We start from the raw sequence: 27,500 nt of genomic DNA, 5'->3' as shown, positions 1-27,500 counted from the left end.
ACAAGTTTAGTTAGGCTGGCATCTTTATAACTCCTCTCTTGAAATGGATATCTTGAATTGACAACTCCTCTCTTAGAATAGTCCAAGATGGTGATCACAGCCATCTTCCGCAGCAACAAGGTACGTACGCAGTAAACAGTGGTCAAGGCATTTGTGAGGTGCCAAGTTTAGTTAGGCAAGTGTCTTGATATCTTTTTGCAGCTTCCCTTATTTTTTTGTGTTCTTATGTTCCAAAGATGGTGACTGTTGTCATCTTCCACAGCAACAAGCTGCACATGCAGGAGACAGTGGCTGAGGCATTTGTGAGGTGCTTCCAATTGACACCAGATGAGGTAGCCACCATCAAGGGGTCCACCAGAGAGTCTCCCATCACCCCAGAGTTCTTTACCATCTTGGACAAGACACAGAAGATACGCAGCAACACCAAGTACCTCCTGCAGGTCTGTGGTGGGCTGTAGTGGTCTGGGATGGTCTGGGGTGGACTGTAGTGGTCTGTGGTGTATTGTGAGGCAGGGTGGTGAGCTGTTTTGCCAAATGATAGAGTACAGAGGCTTGATTCAACTCATCTCTTTATTTTTCATCTCTTTCTATAACACAAAGGCCGGATTCAACTGTTGTTTGCTTTATTGTTTCTTTTTATTGTCTTTTTATTGTCTCACTTTGGCCTGCATTCTTTAAACACATTCTTCTATGAGGATTGTGTTCAAAAGCCTTAGCAATGATTATATAGTTATTATAGGTGTATTTCTTCTCTGATGGTATGTAATTCTTTTACTACAGCCTATCAAAAGTAATGTAGATCAGATGCCAGTATACTTAGACCTTTGCTGTTTAAAATTTACTGGATGAAGAACCTCTTTTAACTTCAGTAATAACAAGTGCACTTTTTTTCCCACAGACGGGCCACCAAAACACTGCCTTGGATGTGGTGGAGCAAATGAATGTGTGCCGTGAAGCAGGTCTGGAGAGGCTGTACCGCTGGTGTCAGGGGCAGTGTTGCTCCCCAGACCCCTCACCTTTGCTCACACAAGCCTTAGCAGCTCTGCAGGAGAGACCAGTGCTTTTCAAGTGAGCATGTTTCCTTTATTACACACTTCAGTACTGTGTCTTTCTCTTATTCTTGTCTTTGCATGCTCTGATCCTCATTTCCTCCTCAAATTCTCCTCTTATCACACACAGACAGCCTCGTTAGGCCCAGTAGGGCTGTTGCTGTCTGTTCTTTCCTTTGTATTCCTTTGTATTACTTTGTCCTCTTATTCCTATCCTTACTTTCCCTCCGTACAAACCTTAAATGCATCTTCCTTCCAGCCTGGTGGTGGAGGAGTGGGTGGTGGCGGTGAGATGAGGATGGCTGGTGAGGGGCTTCCTGGATGCTCTCACCATAGGAGGACCTGGAGGAGCACCACGACCCATACAGCTGCAGGCACATGACCCCCCCCCCCTGCGCTACGTGGGGGACATGCTGGCATGGGTGCATCAGGCCCTCCCTTCTGAACGTGAGGCGGCCCAATCACTTTTTGCCAAGTGCTCCAATCTAGGTAAGCTGAAGGATAGAGTGTATATTTGTAATTGAATAGCAGGCCTTCAAACCAGCAACTAACACTGACTCTGCCTTCAGATCCAAAGAACAAACAGTACCCTGAATACCAGCCATTATACCATCAACTGACACTGACTCCCTTCAGACCCAACAGAGCAGACAAGGAGTACTGTGGCCAGCGTATCGGAGAGTGTTTGCCGTCCTCCCAGAACCAGAATTGAGCAGACGATTGTGACAGACCAGCGTCGGGAGGGAGGCAAGAAACCCGTCATGTTGTACAAGATAAGCAACCTCCTCAGATTCTATCACAACACTGTTTTGCAGGTACATGGCTTAGCTGGTCAGTTATTCCTGTTTTTTTATCCTTATTTTAAGATGAACATGGCTTGGGTGTAACTCTGTAGCTAGATTTGATATTATTGCCATGTCATTCCTTGCATGCTTGTAAAAAGTTACTAAAAAGGGGGAGTAAGAGCACTGGGTACCTTCTCCTTTGTATCGTTTATTCCTAGGATGAGACAAGATGTTATATGTTGTAGGGGCCGTGTGTCAGCTACCCTGCTTTAATGGGGATATAATAGATAGACTTTAAAATAAGCATTCTTAAGTATACCATTTAATCCTCCCTGTGTTGTTCACTCAGTCACCTCCTGCTCTCCTTCAGTTCTCTTCTACCACTTGTGTCACCATTCTTCCTTTTCAGCATTCTGTTGATATTCAGCTCATGTTTCTGCTTCCTTTTAATGTTCATCTCATCCCTGCAGGTGACTGATGCAGGACTGCTGGTGGCCACTCTTGATGAACTCCACCAGCTAAGCTACAAGATGTTTTTATATCAGCACTGCAGAGTCAAGTGAGAACCACGACATCTTTTGTAACATCACTGTCACTTGAGTAGAGTATAATAACATATGTTGAAGTAACACTATATGAAATATTTAGCCAAAATCTTTGTTGTTGAAAGCTGATTACCATCTGTTGAAGTTGATCCAGAATTTTAATTACTTGAAAGGCTGATCAGCACCTCTTGTTACAACTGAGCCAGAATCTTAGTCATTTGAAGGGTTATCACTCTCTTGTCAAAACTGAGCCAGAATCTTATAGTCATTCAAGTTTGATTACCTGTCTTTTGGTGCCACCAGGTGAGCCATGTGAGTGAGTGAGAGGATAGAGCCGCCAGGAGAGACACTGGCACCCACACCTGGAGTGGCACGCACCCTGAGTCTGCTCACTGAGGTGGTTACTGCCGCCACTGTGGCTGACGACGCACACCATGATTGTAAGCAGGTGAGGGAGCCATGGATGGAGAGACAGAGGGATGTATGAAGGGTTGATTTCTGTTGTTTATTTATTGATCTACTTTCTGCATTTTTCTCTCAAGTGTGAGATCTCAATGCACTTCCACAACTTTTTTGTACTATTTTTTTCATGAGACAATTCAGTTTTTTATTTTTTATTTTTTATTTTATTTATTCATTTTTTTTTTTCATAGTTATTTTGCATGTAGTGAAGGAAAAATGCTGCTTCACATGTTTACCAAAGAGACTGGTGTGTAAGACAAGAGGTTATGTGCTTACCGACTGACTGCTTGATTGTCATTTACCAAAGAGCAGCAGCAGCAGCAGCAAGCCTTTATTGCATCAATAGGACCACTTACACTGCAGCATGAGGGAGAATTGTGGAATTGTGGAGGTGAAGGACAAGGAGAAGAGAAAACAGAAAGAGGAAAAGACAGGTTTTGAAATAGATGGCAAATTTAAGTGTTCTATCCATTACCTCATTGTCTTGTATCCTTTGGCAGATTGTGAGTTGTGTGGTGGATCCTCTGATGAATGCGATAAGTGAGAGTGCAACTGGACTGGGTGCAGTGGAGTCTGCTGTGTATCTGCTCAACTGCTTCCACCAGCTGCACTCTACACTTTCCCTCCTCCACACCACTGGGGATAAACTAGAGATGATCCAGGTAAAACATCACCTTTCATTCCTCACCTTCTTATGAATAACTTGATGACAGTTTACCTTGTGAATATCTCAGTGACTTCATGAAGTGACTGCCTGCCTTATTGTGATCCTTTTATGCATGTTACTTGTTAGTTTTCAGCTTTGTGTAGTAAAATGTTATGTTTCATGGTGACATACACATATGTTGAAAACTATACCACGTGTAGGTCTGATGGCTTCTTGCAGCTTCCCTTATATTCTTATTCCATTGCTGCTTTTAAAGCTCTACTCAAGTTCTCTCCCCAGCTTTCCTCATCTAATACAGAAGATGTGTCTTTCCCCTCCAGGGACAGATTGACGCCCAGCTGGACACACTGAGCCAGGAGCAGATCAATGGGGTGTGTGTGTCATAGCATGGGAGTGGCCACCATGTACCCACTGATCACCAACCCTCCCACCACACCTCTCTCCCAGCACCCATCGTGTCAGCCTTTGGCCATACAGGCATTCATGGTAACACTCTCTGCATGTTAATATTGACTATAGGCAGCATGGCTAACCTGGGCAGAATGGTTCCTCCCTATCTGATGTCATGCTGTACTTTAACTTATGCTCTTTCCCATTGAGCACATTCACCATAAAGCATTGAATTCAGCCATAGTTGCTGGTCTGACTATAGCTGTATGCTGCACTTATGAAAATTACCACTTATGGAGTATTTTTGTTCATACATTAAATCTTACCATTCTCAAAACTATACATTAATGCTACACTTCTAAAGTTGGTTTTTGCTTGTAAGTTGTCTGTAGAAATTTGTATTCTAATTTTTTAACATTGTAATCCAAATTTCTATAACTGCATACTTTTTGTCATATAGAAATATACTTTTTTTCAGGTGTTATGATATATTTATAAGTAATAATTATAAAAGTGTCATGTAACAAAGTATGTTTGCCTTTCTTGTGTTGTTCATAAGAGTATAAGGAAATATTAAACACATTCACTTAAGTTAAGAGTGAACAGCAGCACACCTTGAAGACTTCACATCCCTAAAATACATATGCTCCTCATCCTAGACCAAGCTGGATGGGTTCCTGGCTGCCCCTGACCATCTCATGCTGCCCCACACCAGGCTGCTGCTCTCCTCCTCCTTCAGACGGTCCCTGCAACAGCGCACAGCAGAGGCAGTGTGCACAGTTTACAAGCAGCTGCATGATATAGTCCATAACCCAACCCATGGCTACACAGACCCCAGTTCCCTCCTGCCCAGTGACCCTGAGACTGTGAAAACCCTCCTCTCCTAGCAGGAATGCTCTTGGCTGGGTCACTGTTGTTGATTTGTTGAAGGTTTTGTCCTGTGAGTGGTAGAGTGACAGAATGCATTTTGTGTGTGTGTGTGTGTGTGTGTGTGTGTGTGTGTGTGTGTGTGTGTGTGTGTGTGTGTGTGTGTGTGTGTGATGAAAGATGATGTGAAATTGGATGGTAGTAAGTATGTGATGATTGGAAAGGGACAGAAAGTTCAAGATAGGGTAGGAGGAGGAGTAACTTTTTTTTTTTTTTGTATAGGAAGGAAAAGAACTTCAGAATAGAAAAGTTAGATATAGGAAACTGTGCCATGAGTGAGGAAATTTTAGCAGCAAAGGCAGAGTGCACAGGTGAGCATGGGAAGTGTGAAACACTGGTGGTGATTGTGGTGTGCATGACAGTTGACGGGGAGAGAGCAGCAAGAGAGAACAGCAGGAAGTATAGAATATTGAGGAAGATCATAAGAAAGTGAAAGGAGAGAGTAATGATTATGGGAGACATGAATACACACGTAGGTATTTTAGGTGAGCGGATGCATGAGAATGGTGAGAGATGCTTGATGAGTTTGTGAATGACATGGATGTGGAAGGAAGGAAGTGGAAAAGTGATACATAGTAGTGAAACTTGTGGGACTGAGTGAATAGAAGAATAAAATGGAACAAAAGAATATTCAGAGTGGTAAAGAGAGAAAGAGGCCCCAATGTATGAAAAGTGGTATAAGGGAAGCCTGGGTGATGATTTCTTCCGAGCTAGGGCACAGTGTATGTGTGTGAATGCAAGGTGTTTAAAGATGGTCTGAGTTCTGCAGCAAAGTATACCGGATGTGTGACATTGGAGAGGATGAGACGGTGGAGCATATGGTGCTGGAGTGTGTGAAGTATGCCAGAGACAGAAATGAGATGATGCAAGTGGTGCAGAGGGAGCTGGGGAAGGTCAGAGTGAAGACAGGAAAGGAATGGATTGGATGGTGTTGCTGCTGGGGATGTGTGGGGAGACGAATGAAAGGATGATTGAGGCAGTGAAGGAGTTCCTGGAAAAGATGTGGTGTATTAAATATAGGAATTAGTGGTGTGAAGGATGGTGTCTGTTTTCTGTTTGCCGTTTTTCTTTTTTTTTTTTTCCTACAGGAGTTGCCGATACTTCTGGACCAGGAGCAGTCCCGAGCCATCTGTAACATTAAAATGAAGATCAAGATTAGATTAGCCTGGTTAGGTTAGATTGGTTTAGTTTAGATTAATTTCATTGGGTCAGAGAAGGTGGTGATTTGTGACTGCTGACTGGCGGCCACGGGCGAGCCCTCGAGGGGAGGGGGGGTACATTGCGAGTGAATGTTACTGCTGCTATTTGTGAAGATGGAACTATTTTCTTTCTGGTGGACTTCAGTCTGTTTTGTATTAATCTACTTTTTGTTTTTATTGCAAATCATTAGTCTTTGAAGGGATGGGGCGTCAGGGGTAAAAAAAAAAAAAAAACTAATGATTTGCTGGAAAAGCATGCAGAGTAATTCAAAATAGGCCAAAAACTACCAGAAAAGAAATAGATAACACCATGGTTTAGAAGCTACAGGACATTTTGATATGAATATGGTACAAGTGGTAAGTGGGGGGAGTGAGGGGAGGAGAGGGTAGCAGTGGTGGGTGTTGGCATCATCATGAGGATGTTACTTGATTACACAACAAGGTTTTCATAAAATAAAGATATAACTGAATTCAATAATGCAGTGTCTTGCTATAGCAAATAATAACTAAAATATAACGAATGTCACAGCGACCAGCTGGATGTTGCAGGACATTGCGGCCACTTGCCACTGATGTGCATGCATATTTAAATGTCCTGTAACTTCTGAACCATGGCATTAAAAACATTTCACCATAGAATATTCCCAATTAAAAATGACTTGATCTTTCATTTCTTAGAATATATGACTTTCCTCCCAGGACACTACATGTATATATATTTTTATTGGACTGACAAAGAAGAGCATTATTTTTTTTTCATTTGGTTCTCCAGGTTAGCGGCACAACCAGCATGCCTGACTCGGCCACTTTGCCGAAAGCCACCAGAAGATTGTGTGAGCATGGTGGTGGTGATGCCAGACCTGCTGCCACTGTCAAGAATGGTGAAACTAAAGAAAAATCAATTAAATCTCAGAATCTGGAAACCCAGATAGAAGACCATAAGCCACTTCAGGGGACAGAGGGAAAGAAGACTGGAGAGTCTCACTCACATGTCTTAAAACATGAGTCCAGTGTAAAAGAGAAAGCTGCTGCAGAGAAACAAGACAAGAAGACATCTAGCCACAAGAAACTACATGATCTTCTTTCATCTTTGGCTAGTGTGAGAACACATATGTTTACATAGATATTGTGGTGATTTACCTTTCAGAACTGACATTAAAGCCTCTTGTTGATTTTGATTAGATTGAATACATTGCATTTATTCATCTCTTTATCTACCATCTACTGCCTAGCATCCTCAGGGAATGGCCTAAGGAGGTGGTCATGATGAGAAAGTTTCCATTTCTATGAATCCAAACATTTATTTCCTTGCCTGCTCACTCACTCTTCTTATTATCCTTGCACTACTTTTGCATGCACTCCTTTACCTCCTTCCATCTTCCAAGTGGCTTCCATCTCCTACTGTGAGCTTAGAATTTTACTTATGTATATACCTCTCTTCTAGAACTTAAATAGTGCCTTATCTTTTTTATTTGGCCAGATTACTTTGGTGCATTTTTTCATTCATTCCACCACTCCATAGTTAGCTCAATTTGCATAAGATTTCATGCTGCATCATTCAAAAAAGGTTTTTTATTCTCCTCTCAGATGGGTAATTTCTACATCATCCACTTGTGGTTGCTGCACCATCTTCTACATCTGAATCTGTTATTATAAGTCAATGAGAGTACTATTCCTGAAGTCCTGCTTACAGTAAATTCTGCTAATAGATTTTGCTTGATAAGTTCCACTTTGCATTATGTGGTAATTAGTACATAATAAATACTATACATGCCAGTGCTGGATGGCATTGATAACCTAGTCTCTTGTTATGTTTTTATAATATTCACAAATATAAATATGTATGTTCATGTTTTATTAGTATTGTAGAATGATGGGTGCACCAGGTGGTCATTTTAAATAGTACAAATATCTTTGTATCATATTGAAAGTCCCCTAATCTCCAGACTGACCCCATATTCCTGTGGAGCCTCAAGTGCAGCCGTCACGTCCCAAAGCTCGGAAGAAGACCAAAACTGCAGGAAAAGGCAAATTATCCCCGGTATCAGAGCCTGGCCTTGGTGAGGACTGTACTTGTACCCTCATTACTGTAGGTTTCTTATTACCTAATTGTCATTCATATTGTTAATTTTTGGATGCTGCAATAGTTAACATCTATTTTTAGTCAATGTCTGTTTATGACACAAAACTGGTACAAGTTTAGGTCTTAGTTTAGGTCTAGACACTTAAACATGTGACATTTAAAAAACATGGTGATAAGTAGTGGGTGGTGTTTAGAGACATGTACATTATTCTTTCACCATGGTACAGGTGTGATGTTTACTATTGTTTGTCTTAGCTATTTGTTTAATAGGTTGCTGCCTTACATTTGTTGACAGAAGTAAACAAATAAAAACTACTATCTACAAGTAAGATGCAGTGGATGCTGGGCTTACAAACAAAGAAGTGTTAACATGCTGTACTAGTTCTAAGGAACTTTGAGCTTTCTTGTTTGAAATCATAAAATTGTAGGCTGTAATATAAGATTTGATTAGAACCATTTGTTGTAGTGGTGTTCTGCTATTTTTTTAGTAATAATGACATCTGGGCTCAATTTTTCAGAACCTGAGCTTGTTTTAGCAACCAAAGAAGTGGCTAAAAGTCTTGGTGGGGATGTGAAGGAAACTGAGTCTGAGCTTCTGTCCACCTTGCGCCTCCACTCTTCAGAGACTACCACTGGCACTGCCCCATCTCTCAGGTGAGTGTTGATGCCTCTTGGCTACATTGATGCCATGATATCTGTTTGTGATTGGATTGATACCATTGCAGTACAGTTTAGTTTCTTTTAGGGCCCAAGGAACTGCTGCAATGCTTGTCTTCTTTTGTTGTGCAGGATTTCATGTTTATGTTCCTGATGCCTTTGTTATGGTAGTAGTAGATTAAAGAAGATAATGTATGAAAATTTCTCTTGTCATTTTGGTGTTTATTTATTATGGAGACTGGTATGCCCAGTTTTGTGCAGTGACATTACTTTTGTTGTTATGCAATTTCTATCCTTTTTAGTTTTATATCATGTGAGTAAGATAACCCCAAATTTCTGTAGTTGCATTCTTATTTAAGCTTGTACCAGTTAGTTAAGATGATACCCATATCAAACTATAAGTGGTATAAGTGAATAATTGCTGGATCTTTCCTGGCAATTCTGTTTCTTGCCTTTATATCTGATCATCTCATTATCATCATCTTCAGTCTCAGCTTAGTAGAGATTGAAGATATACAATCTTAAACATTCTTCATCTACTTTCAGTTAACGAACCATTGTCTACATTTCTTATAGAGATACATATACTACTGAATCTTTTCCTTTGTGCATTATTGTTGTCTTATTTGTGAGGTAGAGAGTGGCAACAGTGTTAAACCATCAGACAGCAACTCTTGTTTTGGAAAAATTATCCTGCCTGCTGAAGCTTTTTGATTCTGACCTACATTTTGGCTGAATGGAGTTATATTCTGGTAGACCAGACTTATAAATGAGCTATTATAGTACTGGTGTTCAGCCAAGAACTGATGTAACCTAAAGACAGCTCTGATGCATGTGTCTCTTTACACTATTTCACTGCAGTGTTAGTGTTCCAACAAACTTAACTCATGATACACTCCAACCCATTAAGACAGATCACTGTAAGTAACAATTTGGAAAAGATGAATTATGCAAATTCATGTTTGGCAAATTTTGTGCAGTTTTTTACTCATTCTTGTACTTTTAGATTTTGTAATCAACACTATTGTATTCAGTGAATTTCTTCAGTGTATGTACTTATTGCAGAGTACCTTTTTTGATAAAAATACATTTGTGGCAGTTCTTTTATCCTATCTGGTAAATTTTCTTGCCCCACTGACATTAGTGGCTGTGCATAATTTCTCTTGTTGCAGTGAAATTGTTTGTGGGCATGAAGGTGGAGAGAAAGCCACAATCAGGGATGGAGGAAGTGCCACGTCACCTTCCTTCTGGTACCGAGGTCAGGCAAGGGTACCACGTTGACCCGAAAGACCAGCCCCGAGCCCTCAAGCCCTACACTCAGCCTCGGGATTCATCTGTGCCCAGGTTTGTTGAGAGAGGTGTACATTAATGCTATGTGAATTAAGATGGTCTCTTTCTGCTCCCTTCTTTTGATGATTTCAGTATATGCTGTATTTCATGACTTGATCCACTGAAAAGGATGCTCATAATTAGTCTGTGTCCTAAGGGAATCCCTCATATCTCCCATAAAAAAAAAAGTTTGTGGTCTTTTGACTTGAAGTTTTGGATTAAGTTTTTAATGATTATCCTTATTTTGTTTCCAAGGAGCAAGGAAACATGGACCTTCTCTGTGTCTTTACTGAAACATTACTGGTCCAAGGTTTTGGTGGGCCTGTTCCATGTAGCTGCCTTGTGCTGCCCAACATGTTGTACGTCATACATTTTAGATAAACTACTGTTATTTTCCAGGTCACAGTGTTTTCTCTACACCACACTCTATGTGCAGGGCTCATGTTGATCTCTTTGGAGGTTAACCTTTGGGGATATTTAAGAATTTCACCACCAGAAATAAACACTAAACCTAGTAACTTAAAAAAAAAAGTGGCTCAAACGCAAAGGATTATTGGATATGAAAGAAAAAAAAAATTAGTGTACGCCTTAGAAAAAAAAGTTATATGAAGACGAATAATATTGTGCGTTTGTTTCAGGATAGGAAGAAGTTTAAGCATGCGGAATTAGTCATGTAGAAAGTAACTTGAGTTAGTGCAGTGTGCTCCTATAGCTGAGATCCCAAAGTTAATGCTTGCGTTGATAATATGCCTGCTCTTGGTGAACGTGAATCTGATCTGGTCATGGTATCATTATGACAGCGGTACTCAATGTCATCCTTGTGTGAACGTCTAGTCCAGACTTTTCTAACATACAAATCACCACAACACATTGCAAAAATGTATTATCTTCTGCTTAACGAATCGAAAACTGCTCTTAGTATGACACCTTGATGACTCTCTCTCTCTCTCTCTCTCTCTCTCTCTCTCTCTCTCTCTCTCTCTCTCTCTCTCTCTCTCTCCATGAGGTATCGTTGACTTGATCAAGATGAAATTTTCGCTATTCCTTGAATATCTGGGGCAGTAGTACAATAACCTCAGGTTGTCTCCTGTCTTTTCAAGACGTGTGGATAGATTCACCAGAACGTCTTTCTTATTTACTGAACTTGTACAAACATAGAATTCCCCTGACAAAATGTACTTAATTATACTTCGGTGACACTATATACATACATATATATATATATATATATATATATATATATATATATATATATATATATATATATATATATATATATATATATATATATATATATATATATATATATATATATATATATATATATATATATATATATATATATATATATATATATATATATATATATATATATATATATAGTCACCGAACTGTAATTAACTACATTTTGTCACGGGAATATATATATATATATATATATATATATATATATATATATATATATATATATATATATATATATATATATATATATATATATATATATATATATAACAATGAACTATCCACATGTTCTTAGAATCCAAGCCTGGTAATATCTTTCGACGTGTGAAAAAAAAAAAATAATAAATAAAATAGCATTAAAAGTTTTAGCTGAGATGCATTTTGAAGAAAAGGTGTATATTTTGTTTGGTACCAGTTATGCATATAAGATATTGAATAAATAAATAATTATTACTGATCATAATTCGAATTAATAGAGGTAGACCCCCACCTGCGGGCTGGTGCTCGCTTTGTGTATTATATGTATATTCATGTATATTTTGTGCTATATGTATATATTTAAAAATGTACTATAATGCTCAATAAAGCTTTAATAATAATAAGTAGAGCTTTAATAATAATAAGTGATGCGAGCAGCAGCATCCATGTCACAACCAGCGTCACGCGCTTCATGAGTCATCCTATGACGTGCGACACTACCATCTGCGGGCTACTTTTGCCTGGTGAGGCCGACGTTCAGTTTACTGTCCGCCTTACTATCAACCTTCCCCTTCATTATCACTGATTATTATTGCTAATATATCTCAACCAATGCAAGACAACTCTAATTTCCAGTTCAGTTTTGCTAGTTCAATCACACTCGTAGAAGCTTATGCTTTAGTGAATGTGTTCATTTGTGATGAGATAGGGTTGAGAGCTTGAATATATATATATATATATATATATATATATATATATATATATATATATATATATATATATATATATATATATATATATATATATATATATATATAGACTTCCAAGTTTAGATTACAGTATGAGATCCAGAACAATCATAAGTAGAGTGCAGTAATACCAAGGCAGCTTGCCACCTTGACGGGAACAAGGGAAGACTCGTGTAGCGAACCTTTTCCCTCCTTAGCGTCGTCCGCCTGCTGCTGTTTCCTACCAGCTGCTCTCATCCTCTTGCTTTCTCGCCATGACCCCATTGACCCTCCCTCGGGCCTCCTCCCCATCAGGAACTAACATTTGAAGAGAGATTACGAGTATTTATCCCCTCCTAACCTATCATTTTTAGTCAGCAGTCAGTCAGTCAGTCAGTCAGTCAGTCAAATAGCCATTCAGTGAATGCGTGAGTTTGTGGATATTAATTCATTCCCTTAGCAAGTATTTTTCATTCATTCATTCAGTCAGACAGACAATAAACCATCACTCACTCGCTCACTCAAACACCCAGTCACTCAATTTTCCTGCTCATCTGTGTTCTCTTCTGTTTTTCACCACATTTCATCTCTTCCCTCCTCCCTCATACCCTCTTACCCTCTCACCACCCCCTCATGCCCTCAGGTACTGTGCGAGAGGGTGGAGGGGAGCCTGAATACAGAAGAGGTACTCACTGGTCTCAGGATAAACTCCCCCACAGGCATCCCAGAGTGTGGAGCTGATGCCCTTCGGTCCACCCTATGCTCCACCAGCTTCAGGAGTCAGTGTGGCATAGATAGATGTGGATGACTGTGGTGTCTTGTCTTGTGTGGAGTTACAAGGTTGGTGTATGGATGGGTAAGTGAAGTAGAGATAAGATTTTAATTAGTGGTTTTGTAAGGTTGGGTAGGAGTGCTGTTCGTCTCCATCAAGGGCTAAGGTGTTGTGTGCTGAGTGAATGAGGCTGAAAATTGTGTGTTTTGGTATATGTAGGAGATAAGATTTTAATTAGTGGTTTTGTAAGGTTGGGTAGGAGTGCTTCTTGTCTCCATCAAGGGCTAAGGTGTTGCGTGCTGAGTGAGTGTTTAAATATATTTGTAGGAGATAATATTTTAGTGGTTCTTTTCCCCAAGAAGGGTTAACACATTGAAAGATTGTTGTGGGTGAGAGTAACAGTGAAAGTTGTGTGCCTTGTCTTGGTACATGTAAGAGATAAGCTTATAATAAGTGTATTTGTAAGGTTAAGACAGTAGTGTTTCTCTTCCCCAACAAAGGTTAAGGTGTTGAAAGAGTGTTGTGAGTGTGAGGTGAGTGTGAAAGCTGTGTGCCTTGCCTTGCTATGCGTTTGTATATTTCTCATAGCACTTCCCTGCCAGACCACTTGTGTGTGTGTGTGTGTGTGTGTGTGTGTGTGTGTGTGTGTGTGTGTGTGTGTGTTATATATAAAATGTAAATAAATAACTACATTTCTCGACTGATGGGAGAAACACATTTTTAAAAGGCTCTATTCAAAGTAGCACAGGTTTTTAAGGATGTTTTTATGGTTTTAGTGACAAATTAACAACATTCCTACATTACTGTCAGGAGAAACACTCACAAAAACCTCTGCTAATCATCTTTGTGGCCTTAGAAATCAATCGTGTGAGAGAGAGAGAGAGAGAGAGAGAGAGAGAGAGAGAGAGAGAGAGAGAGAGAGAGAGCTAAACCAATTCAACTTGATATGAGAGAAAATCTAATTATCTTCCATTCCCACAGAACCGTCACCCCAAACAATGAGTGGTGGAGGGTGCGTTCTGCGTTGACAGCCAGCATGAGCGGTGACAGGAGGTGTGTGAGGCACATGACAGCTTTAGTGACAAGTTCATGCAGGCAGTGGTGCAATATTATTCCCTCAACACTCTCATTCACTTTGAGGGCTTGGAAACCACAGTGCCTTCAGATTTGTGGAGAAGTGTGTGTGTGTGTGTGTGTGTGTGTGTTTTTGATAGTTATATTAGTTGTTTAAATCATGCTGGGCTAATATCTATCCCTCTATCAATGTGCGTGTGTGTGTGTGTGTGTGTGTGTGTTTACCTATTGCACGAGACAGGGGAAGAGGGAAGAGGAGGAGAGAAGAGAGGTGCTTGGGAGATGAAAATGTATGTGTGTATGTATGTATGAATATTTTCCCTATCATACACAAAAACACCCTTGAAATCCTATATATAATTTGCCATAGAACACACTTACTCTCTCCCACGTGCCCACTCCCTCTCTCCCACCCTCTCACCTCCCACACACCTGTATACCGTTTCCTGCAGCCTCAATGCACTCACCCCTTCTTTTCCAGCCATGGGTGCCTTGCCTCCTCGCACCACCACCACAAGCACCACCACTCCTGCCATCACCTACAAGGGGGAGACTGTGATGTGGATGCAGGTGGATAGGTGAAGCATTGTTCTGGTGTTGGTGTGTGGTGTTGCATTACCTTGAAGTCCACAGGCCTTCCACAGCCTTCCCACTGGTCTGCTTGTCCTGTCCTCCTCCACACAGCATCCACAGGCCTTCCACAGCCTTCCCACTGGTCTCCTTGTCCTGTCCTCCTCCACACAGCATCCACAGGCCTAACCTAACCAACCTAACCTAACGTAACCTAGCCTAACCTAACTTAACCTAACTTAACCTAACCTAACCTTACACCCACAGGTTCGGAGGCCTCCAGAGAGCTGCCCAGAGTAAAGCTTGTGGTATAGAGGGACAGCTGCTGATTATCAAGCTTATGGAGTGACTGGAGGAAAGTGGGAGGAGCCTGGAAGGAGTGGTGGAGGTACAGTACTTGGAGAAAATCCCTCCACCATGATGACTGGGTGTCTGCTGTACAGGCCACCAACCAATGGTGAGAGAGGGAGAGAGACTGGCTAATGGTGGATGAGAGAGAGAGAGAGAGAGAGAGAGAGAGAGAGAGAGAGTCTTGATAAATAATATTGGGCACAGGCTTCACCACTGGGTCGACTGTGAGGGCTGCGTTCTTCTGCTAGGGAAGTATTGGCTGGTTGGTGGCCGCGGCTGTTCACACACTCACTCTTGCTGTGGCTGGCATGCTGTTCTGTCCTCTCTTGTTGCAGGAATTGCTGTCTGAGGTGTGTGTGTGTGTATGTGTGTGTGTGTGTGTGTGCGTAGAAGCCACCATCATCAACCACAGCAGGTGATAATGATGTTTCCTGCTTTCATCCTCATTGGGGCTAGCCAGACCAACCTGGGGCTGTACTGGGGTGACGCTGTGTGCCTCAGGTGTATCTGGAGGGCTGGGATAGTGAGAAGGTAACAATTAAAAAGGACTAGTGTACATTTAAACCATTACAAACACTATATGATGCTGGTATACACACACAAACACTGGTATACACTTACAGATATATATAAACACTTGCTATGCTTTGTATACTCTTAGAAACACACATAAACTCTTAATAAGTCTAGTATACACACAAACTTGTATACAAACACTAGTATATATTTAGAGACACATCCAAATCTTTGCTAAGTCTGATATAAGCACATAAACTCATAAGAGATGCTGGTATATGCTTGGAAATCTATACACACATTAGGTAAGACTAGTATACACAAATCTATACATATATTAGGAATTTATTGAATGATTGAGATGATTAGTACTCTCTCTCTCTCTCTCTCTCTCTCTCTCTCTCTCTCTCTCTCTCTCTCTCTCTCTCTCTCTCTCTCTCTCTCTCTCTCTCTCTCTCTCTTTCTCTTTCTCTCATATCCTTTGTCTATCTCAAATTTTCTCTTTTAATCTCTCCCTCTCTGTCTGTCTGTCTCTCTGTCTGTCTGTCTGTCTGTCTGTCCCACACTTCAATACACCCTTCCTGTCTTCATACACCTTAGTACACCCTTCCTGTCTGCCCCTATAGCTTAATACACCCTGTATCACCCTTGCATCTCATTAAACTATCCCTATTTGTCCATCTCAATAAACCCTGTCTAATTTCCCTGTCCGGCTGTTTGTCTCATCTTATTACACCCTGTCTCTCCCTGCTTCTTGTTGCACCCTTCCTTTCCCCTACTCCTCAATACTCCCTTCCCACCCTGTGTCATGTGTATATATTTAAATATTTATATTCATTTGTGGCATTCTTCATGTGTTTTTGGGGTGTTTTGAGTGTGTTTGGGTGTGTTTTGGGGTGTTTGGGTCAGTTTTGGGTGTGTTTTGGTCAGTTTTGGGTGTGTTTTGGGTGTGTTTTGGGGTGTTTTGGTGTGTTTTGGGGTGTTTTGGTCAGTTTTGAGTGTGTTTGGGTGTGTTTTTGGGGTGTTTTGGTCAGTTTTGGATGAGTTTGGGTGTGTTTTGGGGTATTTTAAGTGTTTTTTTTGGGTATTTTTAAGGAGTTTGGGTGTGTTTTGGGTGGCTAGGGGTGTGCTGTGGGTGGATAAGGCTGTTTCTGGGTGTTTAAGGTGGGTGTGCATGCGTTTTGGGGTGTTTTGGATGTGTTTTGGGGTGTAGAGAGATAGACGTGATGTGTGCAGGGTGTCTCAGTCCCTGGATGGGTGTAGCAGTACGTGGTGGTGCTGTCTGGGTCTCGTGGTGTGGATTGCATGGAAAGGGAAAGATAATTTAAGACAGTTTATCATATTTAATTATTTTGTTTATTAATTTATTTACTATTATCATTATTTTTATTGTTTTTAATTAAAGGGGGGTTAATTTTTACGTTCATCTTTTGTGTTCGGGAGTGGTTAGTGCTATTGACAAAAAAAGGGAGATCGTTTTATTTTTTAGTGTGGAAATTGTCGCAGTTTGTCAGGTGTTGATTGGTGTTGAGAGTCGCAGGTCCCGTCTCGCCCTCTGTCATAAAATAAACAATAAAGGGTTGATTTTCGCTGATAGTTTATTTCCTTTAACGTAAATATGTAATATAGTTTTGTATGTGTCTCCTGATGGTATGGCACTTCTGGCTAATATTTAACTAATTATATATATTCATGTCATTATCTGAATAACTAATAACAATTCACTATCCTGCATGTACTGTCAAGTCTATCGAAACATCAGTACGTCAATTGAGAGTCATGGATTTCAAGAGATTCCGATTTATTGCTGCTTCCTTCTCAATTTTAATAGGTTCAGAAAATTTACCGAAATTGTGCTTCCTGGCAGTTGGATTAAGAGAGAGAGAGAGAGAGAGAGAGAGAGAGAGAGAGAGAGAGAGAGAGAGAGAGAGAGAGATTAAATTATAATACATAAATTATAAGAAAAAATGAAGATAATGGAGACGAATAAATAAATACATAAATACATAATAATATATAATACAGAACAAATTATGAACGAAAAGAAAAAAGAATGATAAATGAAATGCGGTGATAGTATACATAGCGTGGTGCAGAGCGTACGTTAATGTGGTGCAGAGCGTACGTTAATGTGGTGCAGAGCGTACGATAATGTGGTGCAGAGCGTACGGTAATGTGGTGCAGAGCGTACGATAATGTGGTGCAGAGCGTACGATAATGTGGTGCAGAGCGTACTTTAATGTGGTGCAGAGCGTATGATAATGTGGTGCAGAGCGTACGTTAATCTGTGGTAGACCCAAGCTGTATAGATTAATTTAAAGAGTCTACCTGAATTCTTCCATGACAATTAAACATTTGGTAATAACACACGCTTTTTCAATGACTTCACACAAGGTCATACAATAGATGAAGAATTGTCAATGTAAACACCGCAGGGCTCATTTCAAATTTGGCGGTTGTGTGTTTAAACAATTGTCCCAGTCTCCACTAACTTGACTGGCGTTGAAGCAAGGTGTAGAAGGTTTAGGAGGATAAAAAGAGTGAGGAATGTACGCCTCCATGCCAGACACTATCACCTCTGTTATGCGCTCAGCACACAAAGACGGCTCTCTGACACGGAAGCAGTAGTCATTCCAAGGAAAACCACCAAAATACCTCCTCAAAACACACCAAAACACCTTCAAAACACACCAAAACACACCAAAACACCTTCAAAACACACCAAAACACCCTCAAAACACCTTCAAAACACACCAAAACACACCAAAACACCTTCAAAACACCCTCAAAACACCTTCAAAACACACCAAAACACACCAAAACACCCTCAAAACACCTTCAAAACACACCAAAACACACCAAAACACCTTCAAAACACACCAAAACACCCTCAAAACACCTTCAAAACACACCAAAACACACCAAAACACCTTCAAAACATACCAAAACACACCAAAACACCTTCAAAACACATCAAAACACACCAAAACACCTTCAAAACACACCAAAAACACACGCCAGAGGCACCTTCGCTTAGGGGGATCCTGAGGAGGGATTGGAGTGATAGGACAAGATAAAGATATGAGATTGTGATCGGAGGAGCCCAACGGAGAAGAAAGGGTGACAGCATAAGCAGAAGGATTAGAGGTCAGGAAAAGGTCAAGAATGTTGGGCGTATCTCCAAGACGGTCAGGAATACGAGTAGGGTGTTGCACCAATTGCTCTAGGTGATGGAGGATAGCAAAGTTGTAGGCTAGTTCACCAGGATGGTCAGTGAAGGGAGAGGAAAGCCAAAGCTGGTGGTGAACATTGAAGTCTCCAAGAAGGGAAGAGGGTCAGAATGTGCTCCACTTCGGAAGTTAAGTAGTCAAACAATTTCTTATAGTCAGAGGAGTTAGGTGAGAGGTATACACCACAGATAAATTTAGTACTAGTAGTAGTAGTAGTAGTAGTAGTAGTAGAGAAAGGAACTAATGGAATAAGAAGAGGAGGAGGAAGAAGAGGAGGAGCAGGAGGAAGAGAAGGAGGCGGAGGAGGAAGAGGAGGTTATTGTTGTTTGTTCCTCCTCCTTCTCCTCCTCTTTCTCCTCCTCTTTTCTTCCTCTTCTTCCTCTTCTTTTTCTTCTTCCTTCTCCTCTTCCTCCTCTTCCTTCTCTTCTTTTCGTTCTCTCTCTCTCTCTCTCTCTCTCTCTCTCTCTCTCTCTCTCTCTCTCTCTCTCTCTCTCTCTCTCTCTCTCTCTCTCTAGCAATCCCTGTAATGTCAATAAGGTCTATATAAACACGTAAATTTGTAAGATTTTCGACCCTACTGTTTGTAAACAAGGGAGATCAAAGAGAACGGCGGCTGTCTTGCATTAGAGAAAACGGAGAATTTTAACATAAACTAAAACAATAATTGAATCTTCCAATACTATTTTAGACAGTTTTTAGGATAGTGTAAGAGTCTTCTATTTTATCAATTATTTGTGTTGTTTTGTACTATTAATTATCAGTTTTTAGTGCAAGAAAGTTAAAGAAAAGAGGAAAAAAATACTTTATATAGGTAAAGACAATATGGTCGCTATTAACATGCATATTGGAAGACTTTCGACCCTATGATTTCCAAGGAGTGGGCGGCGGCCATCTTGAAAATTGAAGTACTAGAGAAAACAAAATATTTTAACGCAAACTAAAGAGAAATTGAATTGATCTCACATAGTTCTCATGTGCGTTTTATTATGAAGTTCATTGTGCTGAATTCAAATTTGATAACAAAAATTTCATGCCACGTCACAATTTTTTGTAAATCGCTGTTTTAATAATTATGCAATTAATAGAGATTTCCAAGACTCCATAAATGTATTTTGCTCCCAAAGTCAGATTAAATGTCTTCATTGTATTTATTTAATTAATATATAATGTTTGTTAACTTTATATAATGTATTAACGTACAATCTAGTATTTACTTCTTCTTTTATAAGACGTCTCAGGCGTGTCACGCTTCAGGTTCCAACAGAAGTCAGCCAGCATAGCAGGGCTCCATTTTCCCTTGTACCTGTTTTCCATTGACGCTATATCTTGATGGAACCTCTCTCCATGTTCATCACTCACATCTGCTGCGTTCTCTGGGAAGAAGGACAGATGAGAATGAAGAACGTGTATCTTCAGTGACATATTGCATCCGAGATCTTGGTAGCATTTGATTAGCCTCTCCACTTTACGCTCTCGCTGGGACTCTTGGTGCTTTCCCAGAAGCCCTCTGCATACATCTTTGAATGCATGCCAGGCCGCTAGCTCAGGTTCATCCATTGTCGCCTCAAAGTCCTCATCATTTATAAGCTTGCGAATCTGAGGGCCTACAAATATACCCTCTTTAATCTTGGCATCACTAATTTTAGGGAAGATCCCTTTGAGATACTCGAAACATGGCTTGTTATGTTGCAGTGCTTGGTAAATTGCTTCATTAGGCCTAGTTTTATATGCAGTGGTGGCAAAATGATTTTCTCCTTCTTAACTAGTGGCTCATGAATTACATTATGGCATCCAAGCGTCATAGATTCCCCAGATGGCCATTCTGAGCGTATATAATGTTCTGATCTGGCCCTACTGTCCCACTTGCAAAGAAACCACATCAATTTGGTGTATCCAGTTTGTAGCCCATTAAGTATGGATACTACTTTCAAGTCTGCACAAATTAACCACTCATGCTCTTTGTAACTTATGCGGTCTAGAATAAAAGCAAGGTTCTCATATGTCTCTCTTAAAATGACTGAGTAAGCAACTGGAACTGAAGGCATGGTGTTCCCAATGTGCAACAGAACTGCTTTTATGCTGTAAAGGGATCCATCTATGAACAGCCTCCACTCATTGGGTAAAAGCAACAAAAAATACCGTTCAGATAGACATTGCGGGCACTGCTATTTACGAAGAACTGGAGGGTCACAGAAAGAAACGGATGTTATATTCGTAATCTACGCAAAAAATAACTCTAGAAAAGGATAGTCTCATTTCCGCTTTTTTTTTTTCATTGTTATACAGTGTAATTTATGATAGTTTTGCGATAGTGTTAACATTTACTGTTATATGAATCGACTATAATTATTTATTGGCGAAATATATATATATATATATATATATATATATATATATATATATATATATATATATATATATATATATATATATATATATATATATATAAAATAGCCTTTCTACTACTATTAATGATTTCGTAATTATGTATCTTTTCTTGAGAGAGAGAGAGAGAGAGAGAGAGAGAGAGAGAGAGAGAGCGGGAGTTTGCGGTGTTAAATAGTTATTACAAAATGTACGACGATTTTTTTGTTTATGTTCATATATATTTATTTATTTTTTGGTAAATTTTGTTTATTTTTCTTTGTTTATTATTATTTATTTCTTTTTTGTTTGTTTTTTTCAATTTAGTTATTTAGTTATTTATTTATTTTATTTATATATATATATATATATATATATATATATATATATATATATATATATATATATATATATATATATATATATATATATATATATATATATATATATATATATATATTTTTTTTTTTTTTTTTTTTTTTTTTTTTTGAGAGAGAGAGAAAGAACGAGAGAGAGAGAGAGAGAGAGAGAGAGAGAGAGAGAGAGAGAGAGAGAGAGAGAGAGAGAGAGAGAGAGAGAGAGAGAGAGAGAGAGACTTACAAAAATTCTTCTTCTTCTCTTCTTCCTCCTCCTCTTCCTCCTAATTTCTCTCCCCCATCCTTCTGCATAAGTAATAGTAGTAGTAGTAGTAGTAGTAGTAGTGCTATAAATGACAGATAGATACTACTTTGAATAGTACATATATAAGTAATTGTTTATTCTTAAATTTACTTGAGTCAACCCTAAAATATCATAAATTTACGTTTTCCTTAAGTATTTCTCGTGTTCGTTATATAGAAATGTTGTTAATGTCACTTCTACCTTATGACAACAATTACAACCTGTTAATGTGAGATAGATAGATAGATAGATAGTCAGATAGATAGATAGATAGATAGATAGATAGATAGAGAGAGAGAGAGAGAGAGAGAGAGAGAGAGAGAGAGAGAGAGAGAGAGAGAGAGAGAGAGAGATCTTCATTCTTTTCCGCTCCCCTTCCTCCCCCTCCTCCTTCTCCCTCCTGCAACATACTATTACTATTACTATTACTATTATAACCTCTCTCTGTGCATTTGAAGGCTTTATCAAACTAATGAACCCTCCAGTTTTTTTTTTTTTTTATAATACGAGTGTAAATATTTTGCATGGTGGCTTCACAATGCCGCAGTGCCATTGAAAAAATATTATGTTTTTTGAGTGGCGAATAGTCTGGGTTTTTTTTTGTTAATTGAATGAGTGAAAGAGTCTGATTCTTTATGTACGTGTGTATGGCTGTATGTGTGTGTGTGTGTGTGTGTGTGTGTGTGTACAGGCCTTGTATAGTGCCACAGTGCCATAAGTGCCAATAGAACCGTGAACTCCTTAATTTTCCTCCGTCTTGGGGCTGTTAAGGGTGTATGGGTGTGTGTGTATGGCTTTGTATAGTGTATATATGTGTGTGTATGTGTGTGTGTGTGTGTGTGTGTACAGGCCTTCTCTAGTGCCACAGTGCCATAAGTGCCATGGTGCCAATAGAACCGTATACTTCTTAATTTTCCTCCCTCTTGGGGCTGTTAAGGGTGTATGGGTGTGTGTGTATGGCTTTGTATAGTGTATGTGTGTGTGTGTGTGTATGAGTAGGGTGCCTTGTATAGTGCCAGTGGTCTCAAAATGTAAAATCGGGTTTGCAGACATTGCTTGCGTTGGAGACTGTACAATATTTCCCTTCGCTGTTTTAGAGGTGCTGGTGGTTCGTGTATGGGTGTGTGCAGGTGTGTATGGGCTGTATAAGGTGTGTGAGTGCGTACAGTGCCACATAGAGCCTTACAGTGCCAGACCAGGGGAGTGAAACAAATCTGGCATCTTCCTAGCTGACGTCATGGCGCGCGCAGCTACTCGGTTCATTTCAGTGATCGAAAAGTGTAATAGCGAATCTTGTCTCCCAGCCTGCAGCCTGCCCTAGCCTGACCCGCCAGACATGTGCCCCAGGCCTTCCCCTAGCCTGTAGAGCCATGTAAGCCTGCAGGTCAAGGTCAGGTCAAACGCAACAGGCCGTAACGTGAAAGATGAAGAGATTTACGAAGACTGTGTTTGATGGGCTCAGGTCCTCCGTGCAGGCCACCAACAAGCAAGAGGTTGAGGAAATACAAATTTTTGAGACTCTGCAAGCTGATGCCTTCCAGATCGCGAAGGTAATAGTCACACCTGCTCACCCTGCACGTATCAGCCTGATAGTCCAAAATAGTAGTGAGATACAATGACATTAATGGTTCTTCAATGTCCGCCTCCCTCTCTCTCTCCCCTCCGCTGCCTGTCACCAACTTGGCCCTCTCTTCATTCGTTTTTTTTCAGTTTTCTTATCTCCTGCGCTTATTGTTACCGCCATACTGCGTGTATAGATAGTTTATACACCCATACATCTGCCATGAATGTATAACCGTGATAGTCCAAGCTGTCAGTGAGATAGTCTGATAGTACGTGTTTGGACTCCTCTCCCCATCATCCGACCCCAAACATCCGCCTTGTCGCTAACATTTTTGCTTATTTCTTCCCTGCTACGCTTATTTATACATCTATACTGCGTCCATACATAGATTATACATTGATACATGTACCCTGACTTTCTATGCATGTAAAAATGTGTCTATAATAGGAAAAATAACAAGATAATCTTTCCATATTTTTCCTTCCTTTCCCCGCCCCTTCCCCAAAACATCGGTGCCATTCTTTTTTTTCCTTGTTTCTCCTCATTCACGCCCATCCACACGCCCACACGACGCCCATAGGTGGGTTATACATTTATATATCTACTATTCACATCCCAGCCCGATAGTCCTAGTCTGTAGTTAAATAAGATAGTTTGTTAGTCAGCGTCACCTGTGCCTGCATCTCCATCCCCCCTCCCTCTCTCTCTCTCTGTGATCCCAGACTGATAATATTAACCTTTATGCTAATTTCTCCTCTCCTACGCTTATTTATACGCCCATATACTGACCATACATAGTTCATACATACATACATTTACTATTCATGTCTCAGTTTAATAGTCCAAGCCTTTCATGAAATAGTATTGGTTAGATCGTGTCATCTCCGTCCTCTCATCAGGCGGACTCTCGTTATAATTTTTGCTAGTTTCTCCTCATCAGCGCTTATCCATAGTTCCATACAGCGTCCATATATAGATTATATATCCATACATCTACCCTCTACCCCACTACCTGTAGATATATAGCAGTAGTGAGAAAAATGCAAGTTAACTGTGCCCACTTCACCCTGCCAAAACATTGCTTTCAAATTTGCCTTTTTTAATTTTTTTTTTCATTTCTCCGTACATAAGGGGAATGACATGTCCTATACAATACCCATACATAGAAAATGCATGTATATATTTGTCATGTGTCACTGTATATATAGATTTGTACCTGTAATGATAAAAGTATGAATGTATGCTTTGGGTCTAGGAGGTGAATGAATCTTCAGTTTGTTTTCTTAATTTCTTGATGTCACTGTACCACAGCACTGTACCCTATGGTGCTAATGGTGCAGGAAGGCCTTGTCTACCTTCACCATAAGCAACTGTAGCATGCGTCACTGTACCTTAAAACTGTACCCAAAAAAATTAACCTAACTGGCCTTCACTTGAAAAAAAGATATCGTTTTTTTTTTTTTCGTGTGGTTAATATTTCAGTGCTACAGTACCACAGCACTGTACCCTATGGTGCTAATGGTGCAGGAAGGCCTTGTCTACCTTCACCATAAGCCCCTGTACCATGCATCACTGTACCTTGAAACTGTACCACAAAAACTTAACTGGCCCTCACCTAAAAAAAAATAGTTTTTTTTCTCGTGTGCTTAAAATTTCAATGCTACAGTACCACAGCACTGTACCCTATGGTGCTAATGGTGCAGGAAGGCCTTGTCTACCTTCACCATAAGCCACTGTAGCATGCGTCACTGTACCTTGAAACTGTACCCCAAAAACTTAACCTAACTGTGATGTTCCGAGACCTTGTAAACGATTTCCGAGAGTGGTGGATGAACTTGCAAGACTCCCACTGTTGGTGTACCATGTCAGTGTACATTGTGGTGTTAATGGTGCAGCAGAAGGACTTGGCTGTGTACCACGTGCCATAGTACCTCAAAAACACCTGTAAGACTGTTTTTTTCTCGTTTTCTTCCGATATATTTGTTTATTTATTTATTTATTGCGTTTTTTTTTATCTAATTTTTTGGTTAGGTTCGGAATCCTGAATCATGCATTTTTTTCTATTTCTTTTTGTTATTTTACTTATTTATTTTTATATAATTTGGTTTGGTTAGGTTAGGTCGGCTGAGTTAGGTTAGGTTAGCTTCAGTTCATCAAAATTAGGTCAGGTTAGGTTAGGTCAGGTCAGGTTACTCTAGAATAAGTTAGGTTACGTTAAGTTACGTTCGGTTAGGTTAAGTTAGGTTAGGTTAAGTTAGCTTACATTAAGTTAAGTCAGGTCAGGTTAGGTTAGGTTAAGTTACGTTAGGTTAGGTTACGTTAGGTTAGGTTAAGTTAGGTTAGGTTAAGTTAGGTCAGGTCAGGTTAGGTTTAGTTTAATTTTGCTTAGGTCAGGTCAGTGCAGGTTAGGCTGAAATTGATATTAATTTGACTATTTTAGCTTTGACTACATAATGATAGTTTACTACTACTACTACTACTACTACTACTACTACTACTACTACTACTACTACTACTACTACTACTACTACTACTACTACACATTTTCCTTTCCTAATTTATTTATTTATTTATTTAATATTTTAGTCTGGTCAGGTTAGGTTAGGTTAGATTACGTCAGGTTAGGTTAGGTTAGGTTAGGTTAGGTTACATTAAGTTGGGTTATGTTAGGTCAGGTTAAGTTAGGTTAAGTTAGGTTAGGTTAAGTTAGGTTAGGTTAAGTTAGGTTAGGTTATGTTAGGTTAGGTTAGGTTACATTAAGTTAGGTTAAGTTATGTTAGGTTAGGTTAAGTTAGGTTAGGTTAAGTTAGGTTAGGTTAAGTTAAGTTAGGTTAGGTTAATTTAGGTTAAGTTAGGTTAGGTTAATTTAGGTTAAGTTAGGTTAGGTTAAGTTGTGTTATGTTATGTTAGGTTAGGTACAGTGATACAGGGTAAGCAGATATGTTGGGTACCATTGAAGTCATAAGCTACAGTAAAAATCTACAGTGACATGAACAGTAGAAGGTCTCAAACTTCTTGGAAGTTCAACACAGTGGCGCTTCTAATGGTACAGTGTGAAGGTACAGTGACGTGTTATATAGTGGCCAGTGGTGCAGGTAGACGAGTCCTTCCTGCACCACTGGGAACAAAGGGATACATGAGTATGGTGCAGTATTAGTGAAAAATTCCTACTTCCTAATATACTGTTGTTCTGTTACTGTTTTCTGTGTGTGTGTGTGTGTGTGTGTGTGTGTGTGTGTGTGTGTGTGTGTGTGTGCTTCAAGTGTACGTTTGTGTGTGTATGCGTCTCATCACTGTCATGTACGCAGGGACACAAACAAACGCAAACAAAGGTACAAGTTCTTAATGACGTATTTTTATAGAGTGATACGATATTTAAAACCATAATTTTCTCTGTAAGTGTACTTTGCTATGGGTAAAGGGATATAGGGTGTGTGTATGGGTGTATGATCTATGTATGGGTGCAGTATGGGTACACAGTTCCTTTTATATATAGAGAAATATTGAAAAAACTTAAGCATATTTAAGATTGTTTGGGTTGCAATGGCAGTCAGATTAATATAAAGTATTTGCTTTTTTTCTCAGTAAATATGCATTGCTATGAGTGAAGGGATATAGGGTGTGTGTATGGGTGTATGATCTATGTATGGGTGCAGTATGGGTATATAATTCCTTTTATATATAGAGAAATATTGAAAAAACTTAAGCATATTTCGGATTGTTTTGGTTGCAATGGCAGTCAGATTAACATAACTTATTTGCTTTTTTCTCAGTAAATATACATTGCTATGGGTGAAGGGATATAGGGTGTGTATGGGTGAATGATCTATGTATGGGTGCAGTATGGGTATATAATTCCCTTTACATGTTTAAAAATATTGAAAAAAACTTAAGCATATTTCAGATTGTTTTGGTTGCAATGGTTTGCTTTTTTCTCAGTAAATATACATTCCTATGGGTGAAGGGATATAGGGTGTGTGTATGGATGAATGATCTATGTATGGGTGTAGTATGGGTATATAATTCCTTTTATATATAGAGAAATATTGAAAAAAACTTAAGCATAATTATTTCAGATTGATTTGGTTGCAATGGCAGTCAGATTAACATAACTTATTTGCTTTTTTCTCAGTAA

The 27,500-nt window shown here is 39.6% G+C and overlaps 1 protein-coding gene and 1 long non-coding RNA gene across 10 annotated transcripts in view; one reads left to right on the top strand and one right to left on the bottom strand.

Moving 5' to 3' along the window:
* Window positions 1–2,022: 2,022 nt before the first annotated feature.
* Window positions 2,023–2,800, bottom strand: LOC135098094 (uncharacterized). The gene is made up of 2 exons (XR_010266547.1): window positions 2,663–2,800; window positions 2,023–2,357 (listed from the first exon to the last, which is right to left on the bottom strand). It is a non-coding gene; the product is annotated as an uncharacterized LOC135098094 (long non-coding RNA).
* Window positions 2,801–12,042: 9,242 nt separating this feature from the next.
* The window catches only part of LOC135098099 (syntaxin-binding protein 5-like), a 24,801-nt gene continuing 9,343 nt past the window's right edge, over window positions 12,043–27,500 (top strand). Inside the window, exons 1-6 of one of the 9 annotated variants that reach the window (XM_064000302.1) lie at window positions 12,043–12,060; window positions 12,908–13,104; window positions 14,018–14,089; window positions 14,592–14,688; window positions 14,948–15,137; window positions 23,106–23,351. In XM_064000302.1, the coding sequence (XP_063856372.1) occupies window positions 23,226–23,351 (126 nt within the window). In that variant the 5' untranslated portion in view covers window positions 12,043–12,060; window positions 12,908–13,104; window positions 14,018–14,089; ... (1 more) ...; window positions 14,948–15,137; window positions 23,106–23,225. The other 8 variants (XM_064000301.1, XR_010266560.1, XM_064000309.1 and 5 more) reach the window with 8 other exon arrangements.

Source organism: Scylla paramamosain, unplaced genomic scaffold (genome assembly GCF_035594125.1).
Source record: "Scylla paramamosain isolate STU-SP2022 unplaced genomic scaffold, ASM3559412v1 Contig44, whole genome shotgun sequence".
Classification (NCBI taxonomy): Eukaryota; Metazoa; Arthropoda; class Malacostraca; order Decapoda; family Portunidae; genus Scylla; species Scylla paramamosain.
Note: the sequence above shows the minus strand (reverse complement) of the source record. Positions and strands in the feature narration are given on the sequence as shown.